Source organism: Vipera ursinii (genome assembly GCF_947247035.1).
Source record: "Vipera ursinii genome assembly, chromosome: 1".
Lineage (NCBI taxonomy): Eukaryota > Metazoa > Chordata > Lepidosauria > Squamata > Viperidae > Vipera > Vipera ursinii.
In genome coordinates this window covers 22,142,588-22,170,159 of record NC_139512.1, presented here as the reverse complement: position 1 = coordinate 22,170,159, position 27,572 = coordinate 22,142,588, and the positions used below count along the sequence as shown (strand labels likewise).

Genomic DNA, 27,572 nt, shown 5'->3' with positions numbered 1-27,572 from the left:
CTTCTGGCTCTTGAATACTGTGCTGAGATTCTTGTACTATAACAGAACAACTGCTTTGTCTTGATTCTTGCCCTTCTGGCTGTTGAATACCATGCCAAGAATCCTGTACTGCAACAGATTGACTATCTCGCCTTGATTCTTGCTCTTCTGGCTCTTGAATACTGTGCTGAGATTCTTGTACAGTCACAGATTGGCTACTCCTCGTTTCTTGTCCCTCTGGTGGCTGAATACAGTGCCAAGATTCTTGTACTATATCCTTTTGAGAAGTTTGTTCTAATTCTTGCCCTTGTAGCTGTTGCATACTATGTTGAGATTCTTGTAACACAGGTTTCATTTCAGAAGCCCCAGAAAATGTTAACGTTTCAGTGTGTAATGTTTCTTTTTCTGAATTGTTTCTTAGCATGGATTGATGAAAAGGAAGTAAAAGTTCTGCAAGTGTTTCTGGACCACAAGCAATACTAGTTTGCTGATAACTAGATATCTTCTGACCTGTTCTTTCACTAACTGAAGTCCTTTCTTTCATTAAATGTGCTTTGTTCAAGGGCTGTCCCTGAAAAAATGTTTTGCTTGGTAGATTTTGAACACAAATGGCTTGTTCATTGCTGTGTGGAGATTCAAGTCTATTTAAATCTTGGCTACAAAGGTGTGAGACTTGTGTCTTTATTTGCTGACTATCATATTTTTCTACTTGTTCGGTTCCATAGCCAGATTCTTGCCCACACGCTTTTTTTATTTCTGTCTCTTCAGGAAAAATAATCTCCTGTTCAAAGCCCTCTTGAAAAGACTTTGGGGTTTGTAAAGGCTGGTAAGCAACAGGCTGCTGATTATTACAATAGGATTCTTGGTCTTGAAGTTGAGGACTGATGGACTGCAATTGTTTCTTAAAAGGTGTTACACTACTTGTCCTTGCAGAAATATTTGTCTGCTCACTTTCATCCATTATTTCTTTTCGTCTAAAAATGCTCACCTTGCTATCTGTTTGAAGAGACTTGTCCACATTTTTTCCAGAAATTGTTCTTTTTATAAGTTCTTGTTCCATTATTTGTGTAGAAGAGCCAGTTTTCTGATAGTGACTGATCTAAGTATAATTCTCATTTGGGTCAGAAGTAGGTTCCAGACTCTCCAAATTGAGTATTTCCTCATTCCCAGGATTTATCTGGGCAAGTGCAATTTCAAAATCAGCTTTTCTTTTAGCAAAATTGATAAATTAATTATGAGGCCCTGAGGTACCAGCTTTTGTAGCATCAGCAAGCCAAATCTCCTTTCTAACCAAGCTGTTTTCTTTTAAAAAGCTACATGTAAAAGAAACATAAATGCAACTTTCCTGATCCCAGTTCATAACAATTAATTCTTTTCATCAGGAATGTGACTTGGATGTAGGTTGGAACATTTTCTAGATGATGGTAAACCTTTGTTGGGTGCGTGTTTCTTATTTACATCCTGTTGGAATCATGGCCTTTTATGTCTAGATTAAGGAGTTAGCAAGTAATTTGCCTGATGATGGCTTCCTGTTCTTACTCCAACTGCCTTTGTTCTACAAGCATCAGAAAATGGTCTGTGACATCACTGCACAATGTGCTCCAATCATTTATCTTATATCTAAGCAAGATTCTAAGTCCAAGTCTTTAGAACTAGAATTAGAGTTCATTTTTTGCCATTCAAGGGAAGCAACTGAAGCCTCGACTATTCTTCTTACTGTCTTCTAAAGTAAGTGGCTTTACAAAAAGGTAACTAATAATAATTTCCCTTAACCAATTCTTAAGTGTTGCCTTAGAGTTATGAAATATTTTAGAAAATTGTTGAAAATAATGGGTTTGTAGAATGCAAAACTGATCATTTAATAATTTCCTTTTGCTAGATTTTCTGGCAGCCTTCACTAACTTCATTCCTTGGCTAGAATTTATGAGAGATGCAATTCAGCATGTTTGTATGGGACAAAAGACAGAACTTTTGATTAGATGATAGTTTGGCTGACATGAGGAAAAAATTCTCCAGGTCACTTGGCTTCATGAAGGTATGGAGGTATGAAACAGGTCAGTATTTATGTATTTATTTCATTGATTTATTGAATTTATTTGCTGTCTATTTCATAGGAAATGACGTTGAGTGGCTTTCAGCATTAAAACATTAAAAAACTAGCAACTAAATATCTTTAAAAGAAGAAAAATAGAAATCCCAATCAAAATATAGTTAAAAGATGGGGAGAGGGAACAGGATGCAAGGAGGGAGGATAGGATTACCTCTTACAACTGCCTCCAATATGATGTTTCCCCCATGAAGGACTCAGGCCATCTGGCAGAGCCAGATCTTCAGGCTCCTATGGAAGGAGAGAATGGTGGGAGCCAATCTCACCTCAGTGGGTAAGATGTTCCATAATATGACAAAGCCCTTCTCCTGGACTCTGCCAGCCAGAATTCCTTGATTAATGGGGCCTGCAGCATGCCTACTCTGCTAGCACAGGTGGGCAGGACCTTTCAATCTCTATCAGCATCAATTGGGACCAGCCTTGGAGAAAGAAGCCAACCAATGCAAAACTGAGTCAGCCAGCCCCAAACCCCACAGCTGGCCCAAAAGGATACCATGGTCAAGGACTATCTCTCAAGGCTGCTGAGAGATCACGAAGATCAAGGATGGTTGCACTACCCCATCCCAGTCTTGCCAGAGATCATCTACTAGTGCGACCAATGCCTTTTCCATCTACTAACTGGGTCTGAATTCTGGCTGAAAGATAATCTGTTTCATCAAGGACCCCTGCAGCTGTCAAGCAACCACCTTTTCTACCACCTTCCCTAAGAAGGGAAGATGGGAAACTGAATGGGCGTCTGACAGGCAGGTGGGATCAAGTGATGGTTTTTAAGGAGGAGACAAACTGGAGCCTCCTGCAGTGAGAAATTTATCACTGCTTGAAGAGTATGATATTCTCTTTTAGTTTGTCTTGTTTTGCATGTTATATTAGTTCTAAATACAGCAACAATAATCCATTATTTGGAAAGACCAGTTTCTATGCATTTTGAAAAACAAAATTATACTGATGAAGCTGGTTTCAAGTCTGCATGCTTTCACTGATACAGGGACAAAGTATGCTTATCTGTATATTTGCAGTAGAATATCGAAGCACAAGGAGCCAAAAGATGCTGCCAAGAAAAGGTACAGAGAAAGTGTAATCCCATTATCTCACACTTTGAAGCTCTAGTCTAGAAAGAAAGCTTAAGAACCTGGAATTTTAGGTGGCATTCTCATTAATCTTTTCAGGCTATAGGAGTAGGCTGGAAAGAGAAAGAACACTGCTAGGAAATGACTAAATACAAAAATACAGATTATTAGACAGCCAAGATTCCTTCCAACCCTATAATTCTATGATATACACAACAATATGAAATCAGTTTCCAGTTCTTTAGCTGTTGTTTGCCGTCAATCACATTGATTTCTTCCCAAAAATCTAGGTTATCATAATAGTATATGTGCAAATCCATGCAGTGTATACTTATGTAATTGGTAAATGGAATGTTTTTTAGTGCACAGATTTTCTAAGTGCTGTCTAAGGCTTTTTCATATGGTACTCAGTGTGCATATACTATAACCAGTAGAACAACCTCAGCCAATGTATGCCATGTCTGTTAGTTTTGATACTTGAAACTTTGTGATCTCCAATTCTTTATCTTCTATTATCCCATACTATTGCCACATCAATTATCCACATTTTCTTTTTTTTAGCCACAGTTAAATCTGGCTTATTATATGCCAAGATTTTATCAGTTTCTATTTGTAAATCCCACAATATTTTAACCTCATTTTTAACTACTTTTTCAACTATATGATCCCACCAACATTTCATTACTGGGACATGATAATTTTTACAGATATTTCAGTGAATCATCTTGGTGACTAGATTAGATCTTTGTTTATATTTCTGACTGTAATTTTTAATTTTAGCTTCCTGTCTGATCTTCTGCTTTGGGATTGAATATTATTTTGGTTTTGGTTTCATAATTCTCATACCCATAATTCTTATAACCATCACTTATGTACTGTAGGCAAGCTGATTGGTCTGTTCTATAGATGTTATTTTAATCCTTAGTCCCAGATCTGTGTTACTACTTTTTATGCTGGAAATCTTCTGTCTTTCTACTAGTAATTCTAATAAGCCATAATCTTGTTTTATTTATTTTCAGGAGTGGGAGGGCGTCAGTCCATAGGTTGTTTCAGTGCAGACCTGCATTGGTTCTGTTATTATTTGTTCTAAGCTATTATTATATTTCTATCCTACCTTTTTTATACATAACTCTAGGTGTTGAACATAACTAACACTGTACTCCTGCTGATTTTCGAGATGCTTGTGACTTATATGCTCAACCCAAATACCTACATCATAGTTGACAGTTTTTTCTCATCTAGTGTCACCGTCCATCAGAATTACACCTGGAGTCTAATTTATCAAAATTGTAGAAAGACTAAAATATTTCAATGCTGGTTAACTCATTCTTGAGAAAGGAGATTGCCTTTCAAGGAGGCATTGGTTCGCCCCCTCCTCAAGAATCACTAGATCCCACCATACTGGACAATTTTTTTAGGGAATGTTGTGGGAAAGGTGATCATGAAGCAGCTTTAGTGGACTCTGGATGAAGCAGATTATCTGGATTTCTTTCAGTCAGGATTCAGACCTAGATATGGGATAGAAACAGCATTGGGTATAATTTTGGATCATGTCTGGCAGGAGCGGAGTGGGGGATGATGTGCCCATCCTGGCTCAACCTCTAGCTATTTTCTGATATGTGGGAATGACCTTGGAAGACAGGGTAAGGAGATTCAACCAAAGGCACAGTCAGATAAAAGGCAGCTTAGCCAACAGCAGGAATATGATTGGGGCAAGAAGCTCAGAAGAGTTTGTCCTTTGTTTTCGGGCTGTAAAGGATTAGATGGGGAGGGAGAAGTACTTTCAGTCTTACGTCAGGAAACACAACCTGATGAATTAATTCTACATTATTGTAAGGTTACATTATAACAGAATCTTGCCAGTCTGGAAGTACTCCTCTTGTTATGTTGCAAAAGTATTGTGGAGATTTGAAGCTCAACACTTTTCTGCGTTGCCAATCCATATCTTGACGAAATAGGTATGGATTGGCAACGCACACACGAAATGTGTTGAACTTCAACTCTCCACAATACTTTTGCAACATAACTAACGGAAAGGAGATTAGGGGAGTATCTCTGGAAGGTACCTGAGGATGATTTTAGGAGTGGGCAGCTTCTGGGGCCGCATAAGAGCGAAGCCTCCTATTTCTTCCTGGCCATGACGTTTCTGGTACCACAACCGCTCTCCGCCCGCACTTCACTTGAGCGACTACCGAGCAAAAAGCCATCCTCAGGGAAAAGCAAGGCAAGCCGGCGGCCCCACCTCTACTGTGTATCCGAAGGGGCCGCCTTCTTTTCCCATTGGCGCTTGCCCGACAGGCCGACTCCCTCTTCCTCCGGTCCTCTTCCCGGGCCGCTAGAGAGCGCAACTGGACCCTGCCCGCTGGTTCAGGTCGGCCTCTGCGTTTGCGCAGTGCGCGTGAGACCGAGGCAGCCGCGGCCCAGGCTTGGGAAAGTCGAGCGGCGGCGCCTGCTGCGGCTTGCGGCGGGGCCCGCGGCTTGGGGGAAAACGGATGTGACCGCGGTTGGCCGGGCCTGCGGGCAGGGCCCTGGGAGCAGTTGAGCAGCTCCGTTGCCCCTTCCTCTCCCCCGTCATCCATCCCAAGGCGCGGGAGGAAGAAGAGGGGCTATGCAGCCGCCTCAGCCGCCCCCCTACGAGTTCCTCAGCGAGGAGAACGGGCAGAAATGGCGGGGGCTCCTCGTGCCGGCCCTGCGTAAGGTCAGTCCCTCCTGGCGGCGGCGTCCTGTCATGTGGGCGCGCGCTCTTTCGCACGCGGTCCTTCAAGGTGGGGAGCTGCAAAGCAACACCCCCACCCCACCCACCCCGCCGCCTCCGTTGCCAGGCGTCTCCCGGACAACGGGGATCCTTCCTCTTGTCAGTCCGCAAAGTGCTCTCGCTCCCTCCTCCTCCTCCCCCCCCCACTTCGGCGTGCTTCAGTTTACCTCACGCGAAGGGTCCCTTCCGAGCCTTAGGGAGCCGCCCCCGTCAGGGCACGCCCCCTTTCACCTCTCAATAAAGCTGCCCTGCCTAAGCCGACTGCTCTCCGTGGCCCCTCAGGCGCCAGGCGACCTTGCCCTTGGAGCTTTCTTTTCTTGCCACCGATTTCTCACAACCTATTGCGTTGCACGTTGTGATGTAGTGCTTCAAGTGGACTGAGGGGCTTTGGGGTAGGTCGCTGCCTCCGCTCAACCTACCTCACAAGAGGTTCTTGCGAGAGAATATTCTTTTGTGAACTCCTAGAGTTCAATCTCAGCAATACACAGGAACTTATTTGCAGGGTTAGAAGAGGGAAGCTGTGGCAGTGTGGAAATTCCCTATGCTTTCCCAAGAGAAACTTTCTGACTTGTTGATAATTAAACTTGTATGCCGCCTTACTTGGGTTTATGGTCTGTACATTGGTTAAAAATTCCTGGAGGAGATAACGGGGCTTCTTTCTAACAACGAACAAATAAATATAATGCAGGTAGGTAGTCCTTGCTTACCGACTACCTCACGGGGTGACTGAAATTAAAATGACGCTAAGAAAACCCTTTGCAATCAAGCCTCACAATTATAACCATTACAGCTTTCTGCAGTCACATATGATCACCACTGAGGTGCTTCTCAACCAGTTTGTAACAGGCAGAGTTAATAGAGAAAGGGGACATAAATTCATAAATTGTGATGATGTGATTTTTTTTCTTGTATATATTAAACTCAGCATCTCTTAACTCAGAACCTTTCAGCTATATTAAGTTGCAGTCTGGGACCTGGGCATCTTGTTGAAGATTATAATAACCGTATGTTGTATGTTCCCATCTTTTTACATGGAACTGCCAAAAAGCATCTTCAGTCACCATGTGATTCAGATGTTCTTCTGTACAATTACACAGATCATTCTATGGTATATTATTCTTTAGTTGGCTCCTTGTATAGACATACCTCCTGCCTTGTATTTACCTCTTCTGTATTGACATTGACATCATGATCGTATTGATCATCATGCTCCTGTAAATGTTTATGTGAGGAAGGCAGTTGAGTAGATTTGTATGTATTTGGAAACTGCAAATATACCAGGCATACTCAAACACACTATAAAGATATGAAAGGAAGAAAGGTGTTCATACTGCATGATGTTGACTATTGTTGGAATAATGAATTCAGTCTAGATAAGATGCTGGTCCAAACTATGTAATGTGATTTGTATATTTGTTTTTGACTCAATAAGAATGAGTCCTTTTGCTGTGATGGATTCATAGTAAGCCTAGCAGTGTGAATGAACTAGTAATCTGAGTCACTGACTTATCTGTCTGAGCACAAACCAATTTTTATATCATTCCATAGTCTAGGGCAGACATGTCAAACACAAGGCCCGGGGGCCGGATCCAGCCCGCGAAGTGGTTTCATGTGGCCCGCAAAGCGATTCTGGAAACAGTGAGGGAACGGCCCCCACTGCCTTGGCCCTGGCCCAGAGACCCTTCTTCTGCCAGAGACCCTCAGATCTGTCCCACTCCTGTCCAGGCCCCCATAGGCACCCTTGATGCGAATGATGTAGAGCTGGCCATGCCCACCCACTAGGCCATATGCACTCTAGCCACGCCCACCCAGCAGGCCACGCCCACCCTGGTCATACCCGCCCGGCCCCTTGAGGGCAACTGCAATGCTGATGCGGCCCTCAATGAAATTGAGTTTGACACCCCTGGTCTAGGGTATTTATTACCAGTCAAAGACTAGTCACAGAATCTGCCTTTCTTCTAAGAAACTAAGGAATGTTTTGATTATCTTGTATGGTTTAGTATAATTTGATTTTTATAGCATAGCATTACATTTCAGGAAATGTGCAAGAGTTTTGTGATTGAATTGAGATGGAGCTTTCCTGTATTACCAAGCTATAGTGTGATTCTAATTGTACCACTGGCAATATCTATTTCTTTTTAAATAGTTTTCAAAACTCAGAAAAAGACAAGCAGAACTATGTAAGCATTTTTCTCTGACCTAGTTCATGTGCTGAACTAAGACACAATGAATTTATTTGATTTATTATGTTGCATGAAACCAGGAGTCTATAACACATACTTTATGACTTAGTGTACTTTGTGAACTCAGTCATTTATGGATTACTTAGTAAATCAATTTAAGTGGCTTAACATTGTATGTGAACCCAGTTATATATTTTGGCCTAATTTATTTTGTCCACAAAGTCATTGTAATTTGTAAACCATCATTCATACTTTCAGTATACATCCCTTTCCCCACCATCCTCATATTTTATGGCAAGTTGAGAACATGTCATAGGCACTGTCACAAAATGATTTCATGATATTTTAGCTTTTTGCAAAGAAGATAAAGTGAGTGCTTTATTTTACTGGTAGATATGTATATTTGTATGTATGTATGTGTACACACACACACACACACACACTTTTTCCCCTAAGGATGCCTCCAAAATACTCAGAGGAATTATGGAAATACAAGTTATGTTTGAGGCTGATGCTTTGCTTTGTAACATGCTCTCCATTCATTTTTTTAATTAAAAGAATTTTAAAAAATTGGCAAGCCTGCCAGATTTCAAAGAACATATTATTGCTCCAAGAGCAATGCTTTGGACTTGGCTTAGCATGTGAGAGATGCCAAAGCAATAATTTCAGTAGAGAAGATACTTGCTATTCTGATCATTTAAAATTTATTCCAATTGGTATTATACAAATGTTATTTCTGTCCATGAAAAAAATGCAGGAAAATGATTTCTTCTCCCTTCCATAAATTTAGGAAAGATTTATGTTTACAGAAAGATCCATATAATAGAGAGAAAAACTGTTTTTCCTGGATTATCTTTTATCTGTCTGCTTTTTCTTGTTATAGAGCTAAATGGACAAATGTTTGTCCATTTTTTTCCAGTTAAAATATAAGTTTGTATATAGGAAGATTAAAGAAAGATTAAATTAAAAAGGTAAAGAAGGGTTTGAGTTAGTTTCGGTTCCAAGTGACAGAAGTTCCAGCAGTTTTCTTGGCAATAAAATGAAAATAGTTTTCTCTTGGTCAAGTGGAAAGAACATCCCAGAAGGCGACAGTGGCAAGCCACTTTTCTAACTTAGCCAGGAAAATTATTTTGGAGGCTGTCAACAGGAGTTGAAATTAATTAAAGGACATCTTTAATACTATGCCTGCAATTTCAACTTTTGAGCACTTAAATAATTCATTAGAAACTGCTTATTTTTAGTATTTACAGGTTTTTATATTTGTGCTGTGTATACATATTTTGTAGTGTAAACTATCAAGTCTTTTGAGCCTGGTTATACAGACGCATTCTGTTCCTTGTAGGGGCCTTTTATACTGTAGTCTTGAGGCTGTGTAGTTCCTTATTGCTATGAGGTACAAATGGTTAGAGAGTTATCAAAGAAATCCCATGCAAATATTAGGTAAATATATTTTACACACAATAAGTTATCAGTAGAAAATTCAGGGGGAAAAATTAATTGATTATTGCAATACATTTTATGTGGGGTTCTCCTTGAAGAAGATTCAGCAATATATTTTAGTAAAGAACATGGTACCAAAACTCCTGACTAGTATAATAATAATAATAATAATAATAATGATGATGATGATGATGATGATGATGATGATGATGATGATGATGATGATGTTGGAAGGGACCTTGGAGGTCATCTAGTTCAATCCCCTGCTCAGGCAGAAAACCCTATACCATTTCAGACAAATGGCTGGCCAGTCTCTTCTTAAAAACCTCCAGTGTTGGAGCATTCACCACTTCTGGAGGCAGGTTGTTCCACTGGTTAGTTGTTCTAACTGTCAGGAAGTTTCTCCTTAGTTCTAGGTTGCTTCTCTCCTTGACTAGTTTCCATCCATTGCTTCTTGTCCTGCTTTCAGGTGCTTTGGAGAATAGCTTGGCTCCCTCTACTTTGTGGCAGCCCCTGAGATATTGGAACACTGCTATCATGTCACCCCTCACCCTTCTCTTCATTAAACTACACATACCCAATTCCAGCAGCCGTTCCCTATATGTTTTAGCCTCCAGTCCCCCAATCATCTTTGTTGCTCTTCTCTGTACTCTTTCTAGAGCCTCGATATCTTTTTTACATCGTGGTGACCAAAACTGGATGCAGTATTCCAGGTGTGGCCTAACCAAGGCATTGTAAAGTGGTATTAGTACTTCACGTGATCTTGATTCTATCCCTCTGTTAATGCAGCCTAGCACTATGTTGGCTTTTTTGGCAGCTGCAGCACACTGCTGGCTCATATTTAAGTGATTGTCCACTAGGACTCCAAGATCTCTCTCACAGTTAAGTTGTGGGAGATGATCATATTATGTGAGGATTGTAACCTGTTAAGTAAGTCCTTCATGGCTTTGAGTCAAGTAGTGCCTTTTTCTCTTATATTCATATTGGAGTCTTGTAATTTTCATAAGAGGCCTATTATTAAGTACTCTCGTTTGCTGATATGGCTAATATAATGAATGATTCAGAAACGGTTATTTGAGTACTCTTCTGTCAGTGTGACATGCCATCCCTAGGGAGGGCTACTTTGTATTTTTACTTTCTGATTATGTGCTTGAACAAAAGCATCAAGTTTTCAAAGTTTATGAGGAAAGTTATAAATAACTGCAACTTTTCAGAGTTTGTGAGGAATGTTATAAATAACTGCTAACTTAATTTTAATACAGTAAGTTTCAAAATAACTTACTTCAGCTGGGGTGAACATGTTTGCATGCACAAGTTTGGTTGATAGACTTCTAAATTCCCTATCTCTTCAGAAATTTAGTCATCTAAATTCTAAAAGAGGGTATTTTCTAGAATGAGGGAATTGCAAGAAAGTACTGGGCGAAAATATTTCTGCATGATTCATAGTTCTAAATTTAGCAGCATTTTTTCCATTCTCTTTCACATACCAAGGTTTTGAACAATTACAGAAGACGGTAATACTAGATTATTAGTTAATGAAATAAAAGCTTACCCATACCTTCTACATAAATATTCATTATTGGATATTTTATTGTGGAGCACTCAGAAAAATGAGTCTTTTAAAATTATGAGAGAAGTGCTATTGTTGTCTGTATCTTTGTAATCATTAATTTGTCTTTTGATTGAACATAACAGTTATATCTTTCTGCAGGTTCAGCAGCAAGTCCATCCCAACCTTTCAGCCAAGGAAGATTCCCTCTTTTACATCGAGGAACTAATTCTTCAACTGTTAAATAAATTATGCATTGCACAGCCACGGACATTTCAAGATGTGGAGGTATGAATGCAGTGCACGTGAAGGGAGAAAAAACAGGTGTTTCCTCAAAAAACAATGCTAGTGTGAAAAGAGGAACTGAAAAATTCAACAAATTAAATCATGCAATGGAGAGAGTATTACTTCTCTAAACGTAGATCATGAAATATGGAGAATTTTAAAATTGTTATGTGGATATACTGATCAGTATTTGGTATAAGCTGCTGTACATAATGAATATAAAACCAGTAAAATGTTATTTTTAGAGAGCTAGTTTAGAGAGCTAGTTTACTGACAGCAGACCTTTACAAGTAGTCCTTGACTTATTACCACAATTGAACGCAAAATTTCTATTGCTAAGGAAGATAGTTGTTAAGTGAATTTTGCTCCATTTTACGACTTTTCTTACCACAGTTGTTAAGTGAATCACTGCAGTTGTCATGTTAGTAACACAAGGACTTTGCTTGTCAGAAGGTGGCCAAAAGTGACCACCCAGTCCTGGGACACTGCAACTGTCCGAATTTTGATCATCTGTTCACAGGGGTGTTGAAACATTTGTAAATGTGATAAACAGTCATAAGTAACTTTTTTCAGTGCTGTTGTAACATCGAATGGTCACTAAATGAATGGGTTTATTCAGCGAGTGTTCAAAATTGGTGCTGAACGAAGGGAGTTATAACCGATGCCTAAAGTTATGGCTGTTACAATGCCCCCTTGGTCACCTGATTAAAATTTGCACTTAGTAGCAATCCTGCCTGTACAATTGCAGGTATACTGCAACTTCCCCTCACCTACCTATCTCCTCCGCCACCCACCCATCAGTGCACAAAAAACTGCTGTGGCCTTGGTGGTCTCATCCTGCTCACTGGCTACTTCTCCCCACCTCCCCAGGGATCTCTTTTCTCCATCCCATGGCCTGGAGGACTGGGCCCTCTTCCAGCCCATCTCAGCCAGCAGATCCAGGCCCTCTCCCTCTTATTTATTTATTTATTTATTTATTTATTTATTTATTTATTTAATTTATATACCGCCCTTCTCTCAAGAGACTCAGGGCGGTTAACAGGGCAATACGTAAAAGACAAATACAAAAGTTAAAATTATTAAAACATGATTAAACAATGCCCATAGTACAAATAGTACAAATTTAAAATTAAAGTCATAATAACAAACCCACCCCATCCCATCAGGCCAGGCCCGCTTCCTTAAAGAGATGGGTTTTAAGGTCGCGCCGGAAGGAGCGGAGGTCGGGCGCCATCCGGAGCTCTACCGGAAGATGGTTCCATAAGTCCGGTGCACCCACAGAGAACGCTCTCCCCCTGGGGGCCACCAGTCGGCATTCTTTGACCGGCGGCACCCTGAGGAGGCCCTCTCTGTGGGAGCGTACTGGGCGGAGGGAAGTTGACGCCGGCTGCAGGTGCTCCCCAAGGTATTCTGGACCCATGCCATGGAGGGCTTTGTAGGTCATTACCAACACCTTGAACCTCACCCGGAAGACAACTGGCAACCAATGCAGCTCGCGGAGCAAAGGTGTAACACGGGAGTATCGGGAGACCCCCGACACAACTCTCGCGGCTGCATTCTGTGCCAGCTGGAGCCTCCGAGTGGTCTTCAAGGGTAGCCCCATGTAGAGAGCGTTGCAGTAATCAAGACGAGAGGTCACGAGCGCATGAGTGACCGTGCGCAAGGCATCCCGGTCTAGACAGGGCCGCAACTGGCGCACCAGGCGAACCTGGGCGAACGCCCCCCTAGTTACAGCTACAATATGGTCTTCTAAAGAGAGCTGTGAATCTAGGAGGACTCCCAAGTTGCGAGCCCTATCTACAGGAGGTAATGACTCACCCCCCATAATGAGGGGTGGGATATCCTGAATATCCCGGGATGCCGGTACGCACAGCCACTCCGTCTTGTTGGGGTTGAGACGAAGCCTGTTCCTCCCCATCCAGACCCGGACTGCCTCCAGGCGGTTATGCCCATTATGCCCATTATGCCCGCCTCCACAATTACACAAAAAGTCAAAGGTAAGTGGACCCAGGTATGATGGGGCAGGAAGAGGGCCTGGCCCTCCTAGCCATGGCAACTTTCATGTGCTGGTGGGTGCTGAAGCCCCCAGGGCCTGCCCCATCCCCTGAGGGAGCACTGTGGAATTGCTTAATGGCCTACACAATAGCAATAGCACTTAAACTTATATACCGCTTCACAGTGCTTTACAGCCCTCTCTAAGTAGTTTACAGAGTCAGCATATTGCCCCCAACAATCTGAGTCCTCATTGTACTGACCTCGGAAGGATGGAAGGCAGAGTCAACCTTGAGCCAGTGAGATTGGAACTGCCAAACTGCTGGCAATCATCAGTCAGCAGTATTAGCCTGCAATACTGCATTCTAACCTCTGCACCACCACGGCTCTTAATGCCTCAGTAGTTTAATGCACAATTGGGAGAGTGGGATTGCCATCATGGAGCAAAGTGGTCAGGTGGGCATCTTGCTTAGCAATTGTTTCACTCAGAGACCAAGAGTTTGGTTCCAACTGTGGTTGTAAGTTGAGGACTACCTATAATGCTCCTCTACATTAAAGCATACAAGAGAAATTGCATGGTTATTACACATAAACGTATATGTTTGTGACAGAAAATCATTTTTTCTTAATTACTAATGGTGTGTTCAGTTCCTTTGCATTACTCTGTTTCCCTCTCAAGCACAAGAATTAAAATAATATTTTGAAAAGTATTTTGAGCCAATGCAGTGCTGCATGGCTGTTTGAAAGGGAAAAGAATACTCAGAGAAATAAATGATATACTCTAGCCAAAATTTAAAGAAACAAGTCTGGCTCTCTTTTTTTGTTGAGAATCTGACAGCTGGTTTTTTTTGCACTGGGGCAGGAGCGTGTTCAAAAGACATTTCCTCATCCAATTGACAAGTGGGCAATCGCAGATGCACAGTCAGCTATTGAGAAGCGAAAACGAAGAAATCCTCTCCTGCTGCCTGTGGACAAAATACATCCTTTATTAAAGGTATATTGGGAGAAAAATATTGATCATTTAATATGACATTTTTAATCTGCTAAATTTAATAATTTCCTCTTCTGTCCTTCACTAAGACACTCTTCCCTGAAAAATATGAAATAATTGTGAAATAGCAAAGTATAACTAGACATGCAGAAAAATATACCTTTCCTTGGACGAAAAGTGAGTGTCCTGTGATTAGAAAAGAGGAAAAGATTAAATCAGAGAGAAAAAAATGCAATTTCTAGTTGTAGCATTTATAAATAAACTCCACTCTTGTGACTTAACAAACTCACCCACCAGTAGGAAGAATAAAGTGGGTAAAAAGAAATCCAGAATGGTGCCAGCTTCACGATAGTATGTAGAATCCTATACATGGAGGTTATAGTTCTCTTTTGGGAGGCTTGTGTGGATTCTGCAGGATCATTGACTCCCATGTTAGTGTGCGTATCCCTTGCACTCTTTCCATCATGAAGTAACATTCTTTTTGGGCACAGCTGTCATCAAATGAACATGTGTGATGTCTGAATATTTCCCCTCAAAAAAAAAGATGTTCACAATAGTTTGCAAGAATTTCTCTTAAAACTGCCAAAATTACAAAGAATTTGGGTGGTTTTGAGAAGGGATCAGAGACATCTTTTTCAGGTATCTTGTGTTGCCTTGCTTGTAAGTATGCTTGCAGTACCCAACATAATAAATGGAAATTTGTACATATTCTTTTGTGTTAATTTTCAGGAGGTTCTTGGTTATAAAATAGATTATCACATGTCTCTTTACATTGTGGCTGTCCTGGAATACATCTCTGCTGACATCTTAAAATTGGCAGGCAATTATGTTTTCAACATACGACATTTTGAGATTTCCCAACAGGACATTAAAGTATCCATGTGTGCTGATAAGGTGAGGTTCTATGGATATCCCAAATTTATGTACATATTTCTGCTCAATTATATAATTGTTGGGTATTGTTCTTACCTGATAGCTATTTCATCTTGCCATAAATAGTATCTTTGTTATAGAGGAGCTTTAAATTACATTTCTGTGTCAATAACATCTACTCAAAGAAATTATGACACTTTTCTCAAGAAATTGTATATCAACTTATTAGTCAATAAAATATTGAATTTGATAGTTTTTCAAAAAGGCCATAACTTCATATTGGGTTATAAAATATTTGCTCTTGTGTAAAATACCTCTTCTCTATTTAGGTGTTAATGGATATGTTTGATCAGGATGACATTGGTTTGGTTTCCTTATGTGAGGAAGAACCTTCTTCTTCTGGTGAACTTAATTACTATGATCTCGTCAGGACTGAAATTGCAGATGAAAGACAGTATCTGCGGGAGCTGAATTTGATCATAAAAGTATTTCGAGAAGCTTTTCTATCTAACAAAAAGCTGTTCATGCCCAATGTAAGTCAGTCTTTTGCCAAATTAGCCCTTCTTGTGATACAATGTATGCTTTGAAATAAATTTAATTATGGTTAAAAACTCTTAAATTTTATTTTAATAAGCAACAGTTAACTAAAAATCTGTTTCACTGCATGTTAATTTTCTAGTTTCTCTTTTTAAAAAAAGTTATTTTTCAAAAATGCAAATTCTTTCTTCATGGAATCAAAATGAATTACCTTATTCTGATGCAGTAGTTGAAATAAATCATAAATAAGGCATAAAATTCCAGTTGAAATCTTGCCATATACTGTAATTGGTATACACAATACATGGAGAAGTTCAACTTTGTGAATGTTTTCCATTCAAAAGAGCAGAATTTCTTATGTAAAATGTCACTTTTTCCATAAACTTTTATTTAAAGAACAGTAGATGAGGCAAGCATTTTATAACAGATAAGAAGTTTGTGTAGAAAAAGAGACCATAAACTAATTCATCAGTCTAAAACAGTGTTTAGATTTGACTTACCAATATTCAGATACCTGTACTTCAACTCTCAGAATTCTCCAGCCAGAATGCCAGGTAGGGAATTTTGGGAGTTGAAATTCAGACATCTTAATGTTGCTAAAATTGAGGAACACTGGTCTAAAATAATACAAAAATCTTCCTTAATCTTTTGGTTTAATTTAACATTCCATCAATTTTTAATCAAATAGCAGAACATTTAAAACATAAATGTAAAAAGATACACATTCAGAATGGATTTTCTTTTCCTCAGGATATTGACATGATATTCAGCAACATCACAGATATCCATGAATTGACAGTGAAGCTCTTGGGATTAATTGAAGACACAGTTGAAATGACTGATGAAAGTAGTCCTCATCCCCTGGTTGGCAGTTGTTTTGAAGATCTAGCAGAAGTGAGTTAGCAATGCTGTTCCCTTTATTATTCAGTGGGATATGACTAATTCAGATTTTTCGGTGGGTTTAAGAATGAATTTCTTCTGCTATGAAGGATTACTCCCTCTCTACCTACAAATATATAATTAGCCTATTAAAGTGCAGGCATATAATACATTTATGTTATTATAAAACTTTTTTTAATAATTGGGAATACAGACTTGAAGAATATACATGGTGGGCAAACCTAAAAAGTATTTTTCTTTAAAAGCCTATTTATTCATTATGAGTTCCTCCAATGTTTGTCTGAATTGAAAAAGCCAGCCTTAATGAGACAGTATCTTAAATTGGAAAAGTACCAATTCAAGTATCATGTTCTTTCAGCTTATTAGCAATTAAAGAATGTCAAAAGTTATATTTTAATAATTGGTAAGTTACTGCGAGTCCCTTGGACTGCAAGGCGATCAAACCGGTCAGTCCTAGAGAAGATCAACCCTGACTCCTTTTTAGAAGGCTAGATCCTGAAGTTGAAACTCAAATACTTTGGCCACCTTATGAGAAGGAAGGACTCACTGGAGAAGAGCCTAATGCTGGGAAAGATTGAGGGCAAGAGAAGAAGGGGATGACAGAGAATGAGGTGGCTGGATGGAGTCACTGAAGTAGTAGGCATGAGTTTAAATGGACTCCAGAAGATGGTAGAGGACAGGAAGGCCTGGAGGAATGTTGTCCATGGGGTCATGACAGGTCGGACACGACTTCGCAACTAACAACAGCAACAAAGTTACTGTAATTGTTTCTTTTGTCACACATGATGACCAAATATTATTGCATAAAACCATTATGAAATTGCTTGTACTCTTCTGAAGTACTAGTTTGTTGCAGAATAGATCATACAGTATGTGGTCATAGCTTCCTTTTCTTTAACTTATAGAAGATACTAAGAGTTTGCCTTTCTACTTCAAAAATCTGCTGATTTAATCATTTTCTTAGAAGTATGATATGTAGAGCAGTTCTTAGGAAAGCTTGCTGATACTTCCTCAGAGATATTTTCAGGCTTAATTAAACCCAAAATCAATTAAACGTAAGTATTATCTTTAAGAACAACCAGATATTGATAAAATTGGGTATAACTCAGTTTTGGAATAATATTAAACCATGGTTTGTTTATAGAAATGCCCTTGCATTGCCCTTCTTTCCTCCCTTTAACACATGGATTCATTCTCAGATGAAAGATTTCTAGTTATTTGTGTTCTATATAGTATACTTACAGTTGTATATTGTTTAAATGCACTTGGATAAAGCTATCCTTCCTATATATTGGTCCAATACCTGTATTGGATGATGTTTAGGTGATTTACCGCCCTGAGTCCTTCGGGAGAAGGGCGGTATAAAAAATAAATTATTATTATTATTATTATTATTATTATTATTATTATTATTATTATTATTATTATTATTATTATTATTATTATTATTATTTAGAAATCCTTTTTTTAAAAAAAATATTTATTTAAAAATTAGTGACATCTAATCTGAATGGCATTTCATTAGCCAAGCTGGATAGATGATATTCCATTTAATATGTAAAAGTGGAAATATTAAAACTTCTCTTATGTAATTGGTAGTTTTTTCTAAATGACATATTTCACAATGCTTATTCTATTTTTCTAGGAACAAGCCTTTGACCCATATGAAACCTTGTCACAGGAAATCCTTTCACCACAATATCAAGAACATTTTAATAATGTAATGGCTAAACCTGCTGTGGCCTTACATTTCCAGGTATATATACAGATTTGAAATTTCTAATATAAAAGTAAAGCAAAATGTCTCTTATCTGATATGTCAGCAATCTTTATAGAATGATTTAAATTGTAGAATCCAGATATTGTTTAATTCCAACTCTTGGCATTTCCCACCTGTATTGCTACAAATTGTAAATTTGCAATGTTGGGAGGTCAAAACTAGATGGACAGAAGTGTTCTTTTTGGAGAGAAGTAACTTTCTCCTTATAACCCTGCCATGCACACCATTGTTGTTCAGTGTTCTTCTGCTGATGGTTTCATGATATTTATCACTGGAAGAGAGGTTTTTATTTCCTTAGACCTTACCTGGGTTCTTTGAGTCCTCATGTTTTTTGGTGTGCTCTTGGTCAGTCACTCCTAGGAAGGGTAACAATAGCATTAAATTGCCCCCATATGTACACAATCTGCCTGACAGCAGGCTTCATAAATAGTTTTATAATCTTTCCCGGCCTTGTGAGCATCAGCAACTGTTTTTCAGACGTTCTCAGAAATCTTTGTTCAAGCCGTGACATGCTTCCACATACCTGCTTTGTAAAGATCAGATTTGATACTGAATTCCAAGAATTCTTTTCTTTAAGATAGGACCGCCCATACTCACACCTGATTATCGTTCTATTGATTGAAACATCTGCTTCTAATTTCCTCTTCAAATAAACTCATAATCCTAGACGTTCATATACTTTTTCCACACACAGATATGTGGCTTTGGATCATCTTCCTCAATAAATAATAAACAAGTATAATATTTTTGACTCATTAATATGGGTCCTCTTTCTTTTAGGATAAAACTAGTGTTTTAGGTAATATTTATGTACAAATATTGAACATTCAAAAGGATTAACAAACTTTCAAGCACCACCATTTACACAGACATAATACAAAAAATTAGCCATTTGATTTTTCATCACTTGTTTACTGGATTCCAGTTCTCCTGTCTAATGAAGACTTATAAGAAATTTTGAAAGCTTTAAATTAATAATTTTCATTGGTCTAATAAAGATACCATTCTTTTCTTTCCTCAGTTGAAAATTCCTATATTGCCATATAACTGCTTTGTCTATGGGTATAGAATAGATTATACCTATGATTTATAAGGACAAGTTCATGGCCTTCAATGGGCTATATGGTTCTCTCAAATGTGGTATTGTTTGACAGGCAAAAATTTGCTGTCCATAACCTACCATGATTCTTTAATTAAGATCACAGTGATTGAATTGAAGTCTTTACAATTTAATTATATATCTGTCACTGAACTAACTTCTTTCCTGAGACAATGAGTATCCCATAGAATCTCTAGAGCAGTGCTCCCAAACCTTTGTGGCATTCACACAAGAAAGAATGGAAGCTTTTGGGATGCCGCTTGCGTGAGTGGAGCTGCACATGCATGCCGGCCCACCTCTTGCGCAGCCCGGTTCTGAATAGGCCATAGCTTGGTAATGGGCTGTGGCCTGGGGGTTGAGGATCCCTGCTCTAGAGACTCTAGAGATGACGATATGTGGGTAATCTATGGCTTGAATGATTTACTTTGCTGAAATGTTCATAAAACCTTCCTCTCATCCTACTAGATGCAATAAAATTATCCTAAATGCTTTTATTGTTAGGATGGACTATAGGGAGGATGTCTGTCTGTCTGTATCTTTTTCACAAAACATGTATGCCATCCTCTCGCTTCTAGGCAGCTCACAGTATAATTTTGAATGTCTTCTGTCTCTTTCATCATTTGTTCTTCCTGTGACAATCATTGAAACAAAACTTGCTTTTTTCCTTCAGTCAATTGCTGATGGCTTTAAAGAAGCAGTACAATATGTCCTACCACGTCTCATGTTAGTTCCAGTTTATCACTGTCTGCACTATTTTGAATTACTACAGGTGAGATATGCTGTTTAAAATAAATTACAAGTAAATTCCATATATAGGTTGAATGTGCAAATATACTAAATCTGGATTAAATAAAAATCTTGCATCTGTCTCATACACCAAATTTGGTCATTTAAACATGAACTATTTACTATTATTGTTGTCTTGTATAATTTTTCATTTTAACTTGACTAGTGTTTGTACCGGCGTTTAAAAAATAAAGTGTGGATTTACTGTATCTGACAGCAAGTTTTAGATACATTCAAAAGACAATGATGTTTTATTAGCATGAGTGAATAATATACACAGCTAATAGATGAGCCTTTCCCAGCTTAGTGCTTTCCAAATTTATTGTCCTATAGATTGTATCAGTTAAAGACTGAAACCTCTTGGAAGCACCAGATTTAGATGTGTTGAAGGCTCATTAGACTATCCTGTATACAGGCCCCGTTAGAGAAAAAAACAACAACACAACTTGCAGAAAAACAATAAGGTGAACATTTCAAACACTTTGAACAGTTATCCATTTTGTGTAACAGCTAAGAGATATTCTTCCATTAATCAAAATATAGATATGCATAACTTGCATAATGTTAAGTGTAAATACTTTTAAGGTAATCAACCATGGGTAGTTAAGCAGTTGATGGTCCATTGATAGTCATTTGACAATATTGAAGGAAGTAGAAGACTTTTATATTGCGTGGGTTGGGAAAGGGTTGAGAAGATATTTATAGACCCTTCACATCCTGGACATAAACTGTTTCAACTCCTCCCTTCAGGACAGTGTTACACTGCATGCCAAAACAACTAATCAGAGGGACAATTGTTTACCTCATGCCAACATTTCCATATTTCAAGATTTATGAAATAGTTTCAAGATTGAAATGTTCCCAAAATGTTTATATCAATTTCTTTTGTGCTGAAAACATTTGAAGTGAAACATTTTGCACATCCTTATTTTTCATTATTGTAGCTACCGTACCTTAAAATTTTATTTCCCTTTCAGTAATTGAAAATGAAGTTGTAATGTGTGCAGAAGAAAATGACCAACATTTGATTATTTAACCTTAAAGAATGCTCTTTATTACTGCTGCTCAAAATTTAAATATAGAATTAGAAAAACCCATCACATATCCTGTGTCAGATGTCCTGCTCTGATAACCAACCATGCTGCTTTTTCATTTATGCTTATCCACAAAAACATAGCAAAAAGTGACTTACAACTCTGTTTGGTAATGTATTCTGACTGCTATTTCAATTAAGTTTACTAATCTGTTTTAAGCATGCTTTTAAAAATTCTTTAAAAAGGTGTAAGTGTCAACAGGATAAGTTATTTATATATGTGCAACTGCCTGAAATAAACATGATCTTTTATCTTTGAACTAATCATTTTTGTTTACTTGAATTGCTAAAATAATTGTTTTGTGAGGTCTGCAGGGAGATGTATTCTTAGATTTGTATACAATTTGTATTTTGGTTACTCAGATGTCTATGAATTCTTCTCTCCTAAACTCCCCATAAATTAAAATATTTGTTCTTTTCAGCAACTTCAAGAATGCAGTGAAGATGAAGAAGACTGTGAATGTTTAAAACAAGCCATCACAGCTCTCCTGAATCTCCAATGTAGTATGGAACGTATTTATAACAAACATTCACCTAGACGCCGGCCTGGGTAAGAAAATTAGTCATGGCATTGTTCTAGCTGCGGTTTAAAGTCTTTGGGAACATTAGCAAATATGTTATTTTTTTATTTTTTTATTTTTTTAATTCCATTTATATCCCACCCTTCTCCGAAGACTCAGGGCGGCTTACAAACTTAGCAGTAGCCTTCATTCTATGTATATGCCTGCTTATTAGGGCTTTCACACAACCCCCAAGCGGCATTATTACAAAGTCAGCTTAATTGCCCCCAACAATCTGGGTCCTCATTTTACCTACCTCGGAAGGATGGAAGGCTGAGTCAACCTTGAGCCTGGTGGGATGCGAACCTGCACTAATTGCAGGCAGCTGGTGTTACTTAAGAAGGCATTAGCCCTCTGCTCCACCAAGGCTCTTTGACATTTGTTGACATTTGAAGAGAAAGGCAGATAATGTCAAAGGAATTAATGCTGTGAGTCAGCACCCTGACACTTTCTTTACCTTCTGTTAAGCCCTTTTTACACATTTTGTTTTAAAAATAAGCAAATATGCTTTGCACAAACTATAGCTGGTAACTGCCAAGTTTAATCTGATAAACTATGCTTTTAGGGAGCCTGTGTCTTGGTTCTACAACCGCCACGTAAGAAGCAAGCATCTGGCCATAAAAAAAATGAACGAGATCCAGAAAAACATTGATGGTTGGGAAGGCAAAGATATAGGTCAGTGCTGTAATGAATTTATAATGGAAGGCACACTGGCAAGAGTAGGAGCCAAGCACGAACGACATGTATTTCTCTTTGATGGTTTAATGATCAGCTGCAAAGCCAACCATGGGCAGTCACGACTTCCAGGTTATAGCAATGCAGAATACCGACTCAAAGAAAAGATGATTATGAGGAAAGTCCATATAGTTGATAAAGATGACACTTGTGAATACAAAAATGCCTTTGAGCTAGTCCCTAAGGATGAGAACAGCTTTATCTTTGCTGCCAAGTCTGCTGAAGAGAAGAACAACTGGATGGCAGCACTGATTTCCCTCCAGTATCGTAGCACCCTGGACCGAATGTTGGATGCTGTACTATTGCAAGAAGAGAATGAGCAGCCTCTGCGACTCCCCAGTCCAAGCATCTATCATTTTGCAGTGGAAGACTCTGAGGAGAACATGGTTTTTGAGGACAATCTTCAGAGCAGGAATGGGATTCCGATCATCAAAGGTGGAACTGTGGTGAAACTCATTGAAAGACTAACTTATCACATGTATGCAGGTATCTGGATTTCCAATATAGCGTTTTCACATGATTGACTTATGGGAGTTATGACTTAATGAAATATTTAATTTGGAATTGTGCTTGCCTTTCTAGATCCTAATTTTGTACGTACTTTCCTTACTACATATCGCTCCTTTTGTAAGCCGCAAGAGCTCCTAAGTTTGTTGATAGAAAGGTAAATAAGACATCTTCCCAATTCCTTGGTGATGAATTTTGATCTCATATTAACAATTTAAAAATTGCTACATTGGTAAGCTCCTGTAATAATTTAAATGTTTGGTACATTTATTTCTGAGCAATCTATTTTAATGGCATTTCCTAATTCCTTTTTTCCAGAATTCATTACATACTTAATTATGTAAAGCTTTTAGAAAGGTTCGTGTGGTTTGGCAATATAAACCTGAAACAGTTTGGACTGTGTTAAAAATAGTCTGCTGGACAAAGATTTTTTTCCTTATAAAAGAAATAAAGCATTGCATTAATGTTTGGATAAATTGTGGTATATTATTAGTAGTTATTTAAGTCCTGATGGAACAGCTGGAGCAAATATTACAAGCATCACATAGCATACAAATGTGACAACAGTTTGCATAGTGTTTTGCCCAAGCAGAATACAAGTTTCGAATTTGATACTAGTGTAAGGATGAAAATGGACTTTCAGAAACAGTAACAATTCAGAATTACACTATTGCATACAATCCACTGGAAAGATGAAGATACAAATATTGACCTGTAACCTCAATTTTGACTTTCTCAGAATCCTTTAGATTATTTTGTTTGCAAACTTCTTGAGTATGAAAAAAAGACTAGAAAACAGGTTAAAAGAAACTGAAATAATTTGAACTTTAGTAATTATTATGTTTTATGACAAAACTGTTATGTGAGAAAAATGATCGAATTGCCAACATTCAAGCTCAGTCCAATGAGAAAGAAATTACTCTTCTATAATTGACAGCTGCATTCTATTTGTACATTACACTGCTCATTAGGCTTCCATTAAAATAGAAAAATCAGTAGTGGCCAAAAATGGCATGTCCAGTATGAATCTTACAGTTGAATCCTATTGCTGATGTACAAGGTGGGACCCAAATCAAAACAATTGAAGACAATATGAGCTTTTTGAAAAGAGATAGAAATATTTTATTTGATATTGCTGTTGATACAGAAATATTAAAATGAATTGGATTAATAAATATATAGATCTTTTAATATTTAAAAAGAGAAGATCAAACTTTTCTTAAGTGTTCTTAATTTGTAAACCTGATGACTAAGATCTTGATGTCAGATGCTGGATGCCAGGGTGTTATAGTTCTATTAGCTGCATTTTATATATCTGTTTTGTTATATTGATTAGAACACTATAAAGCACCGAGAGTCCTACTAAATAAATATATCAAAACTAAATGAAGAAATTATTCTGCTTATCCCTTGTTCCAGTTATCATCAAGAATGTGTTTCCAAATCTTTCTCCTTTTTTGTATTCTGGATTTGCTGTAACTATGTTCCAACTTCTTCATCTGTGTTAGATTTGAAATCCCTGAACCTGAACCAACCGAAGCTGATAGGCTGGCAATAGAGAAAGGAGAGCAACCAATTAGTGCAGACCTTAAACGTTTTCGCAAGGAATATGTCCAACCAGTACAACTCAGGTTTGAGCTTTTATCACCTTCATGTTTTTTACTGTATTATTAAACTGGGGAACACCGAGGTGATCGCTTCACATGAGAAACACAAAGTTTTCTTTGCTTGAAAAGAAGTTCTTTATATGAAAATTAGAGAGTCTGAAAGCTTATCTAGGAGTTTATATTCTGGCTTTTTTAAAACATACTTTTATTGGTAAGTTTCAAATTAAAAATAAAAAAACATATAAAGTTTGTGAATACAATTTAAACAATTCAGATTATATATATTCAGATTATATATGAGAGCCAATTTGGCATTGTGGTTAAGACTATAAACTGTGAGTTTGTGAATTCTAGTCCTCCCTTAAGCACAGAGCCAGTTTACAAAGCTGTAAAATATTTAAAGGTGAAATATCTAGACGGTCAGCTATATAAATTTCAAAAATAAATATCTGCCATCCGATGGTACTAGAACATTTATGAAGACATAGGGAGAAAAGAACTGTACCACAAATAATATACCACAGTGGTATTATTTTCATTTATTTTGTCAAAGATCTGGTTGTAGCCTTAAGTTATCCCTGTGCCTAAGCATGTCTCAAAATGGATTTATTCTGGGAAGTTTGCAATGTTGCATTTTTATAGTTCCAGCAATTCCAATAATAATTTGTTATCTAGTAAGCCCCATCTTTTTTTTTTCAACTGAGAAAACTGTTTCAGATGCCATCTCACTTAAGTATATCTATTTTATCATCAGTTAGCAACTCTCAGCTTCAGTTTGTGAAAATTAAAAATAGTAGTTTTTTTTTCTCTTTTCTCTCTTTTTCCCCCCTTAAGGGTATTGAATGTGTTTCGACACTGGGTAGAACATCATTTTTATGACTTTGAGAGAGACCAAGAGTTACTCGATAGACTGGAGACATTTATTTCCACTGTAAGAGGTATATAATTTTAGCTGATAATTTTCTTTAAATGTGAGCACTCAGCATTATTTCATGGTTATTTCCTAAATTCCAATCGTTTAGCTTTTTATAAATCCTGAGTGTTCTGATGATCTGTCCTTATTCATGGATCAGAAGACAATGGTAGTTTCAGTTATTATGAGACAATGTTATTATATCAATTTCCTTTTTCTGTTTACAAAAAAAGCATTACATTACAAAACACTTCTGAATGCTTCAGCTTTAATGCCTTGCTTCTTCCATTAAAAATTAGAGTACGAGTATCGTAATATGCATTTTTAGGAAACCTGTATTCATTATTACATGAAATGAGAAGAACCATGCTTAAATCATTCATGCTTCCATATAGACAGATAAACGTAAAATCACACATGCCATTTTTATGTAGAATACTGCAGTTCTGGCATGTGAATGTCTGCTAAAAGATTGTTTTGCCTGCCGTTCCAAATTACAGACATTTGTTGGTGATGATGGTTGAGAAGAGAGACAAAAAACAGAATGAAATGCGCATAATGTAGACTTAGTTATACAAAGTAAGGCATAGGAGGTTTCTTTCAATAGTCTACAATTGGAAGAACGCTGCTTTTTCTTAGTGCAAATTTAAGTTCAGTGGTAGTGATTCTGCTTTCTTCTGATCCCTTTGGGTATTAGCCTGCATATCTCATTGCCCACTATAATGCTAAATTAGAAGACCAGCCTTGAAGGTTTTCCTTAATTTTGCAATGTAAATCCTATTGGCCTGGTTTTAAAAATCATATACATTCTGCTACATCGTATTAAAACTGTTTTATCATTACTTTAGAATGGGAGGAACCTAATAATTTATCTCAAATGTCTCCTTTTACACTGCAATTTTCTGTGCATAAAATACATTTTAAGAAGTGCATACTATGTATTTGCTAAACAATTTATTATCTCAGATTTGATTTATAAAATATTTTCCCCAAATTTGATGTTAATTGTTAATGTAGGTAGTACTCGACTTACATCTACAATTAAGCCCAAAATTTATATTACTAAGTGAGACATTTGTTAACTGAATTTTGTCCATTTTTAGGGCCTTTCTTGAAACAGTTGTTAAATAAATCATTGCAGTTGTTAAATTAGTGACATAGTTTTTAAGTGAATCTTGCTTGATTATGCTTGTCAGAAGGTGGCAAAAGTTGATCACATGACCCCGGAACACTCAACCGTCATAAATATGAATCTGAATTTTGTTCATGTAACCATGGGAATGCTGGTTGTAAGTGTGAAAAATGGTCATAAGTTTTTCAAGGACTGTTGTAACTTTGAACAGCCACTCAATGAACTGTTGTAAGTCCAGGACTACCTACAATGGAAGTTTGTTCTGTTGCACACTTGCTGCATGAAATAGCAATGAATTTGTGTTGTGTATATCTGATATTGAAAGCTTTTATACAATCTACCAGCAATGTCTGATATGTTTTCCAGGCAAATCCATGAAGAAGTGGGTGGAATCCATTGCAAAGATTATCAAGAGGAAAAAACAAGCTCATGCAAATGGCATAAGCCATAATATAACATTTGAGAGCCCTCCGCCTCCAATTGAGTGGCATATCAGCCGTCAGTTTGAGACATTTGACCTCATGACATTGCATCCCATAGAGATTGCTCGGCAGCTAACACTCCTGGAATCTGATCTCTACAGGTGGATGAATATTTTGTTGGGTTGACAACTCCTTCCGTTGCATAAATTAAATAGCAAAATGTTCTTTTGTTAATCAAATTCATTGTGCAAAGTTAATTTGAAAAGTATAGTACACTATA

General features: G+C 37.8%; 1 protein-coding gene across 1 annotated transcript in view; it reads left to right on the top strand.

The window, feature by feature from the left end:
* The first annotated feature begins 5,516 nt into the window (after positions 1-5,516).
* SOS2 (SOS Ras/Rho guanine nucleotide exchange factor 2) overlaps positions 5,517-27,572 on the top strand; it is a 43,639-nt gene continuing 21,583 nt past the window's right edge. Inside the window, exons 1-14 of the mRNA XM_083349495.1 lie at positions 5,517-5,851; positions 11,243-11,368; positions 14,220-14,351; positions 15,078-15,242; positions 15,551-15,754; positions 16,509-16,652; positions 18,304-18,414; positions 20,208-20,306; positions 21,839-21,966; positions 22,542-23,197; positions 23,294-23,375; positions 24,727-24,849; positions 25,660-25,763; positions 27,237-27,453. Coding sequence (XP_083205621.1) covers positions 5,762-5,851; positions 11,243-11,368; positions 14,220-14,351; positions 15,078-15,242; positions 15,551-15,754; positions 16,509-16,652; positions 18,304-18,414; positions 20,208-20,306; positions 21,839-21,966; positions 22,542-23,197; positions 23,294-23,375; positions 24,727-24,849; positions 25,660-25,763; positions 27,237-27,453 — 2,381 coding nt within the window. The 5' untranslated portion in view covers positions 5,517-5,761. The remainder of the gene's footprint in view (positions 5,852-11,242; positions 11,369-14,219; positions 14,352-15,077; positions 15,243-15,550; positions 15,755-16,508; positions 16,653-18,303; positions 18,415-20,207; positions 20,307-21,838; positions 21,967-22,541; positions 23,198-23,293; positions 23,376-24,726; positions 24,850-25,659; positions 25,764-27,236; positions 27,454-27,572) is intronic.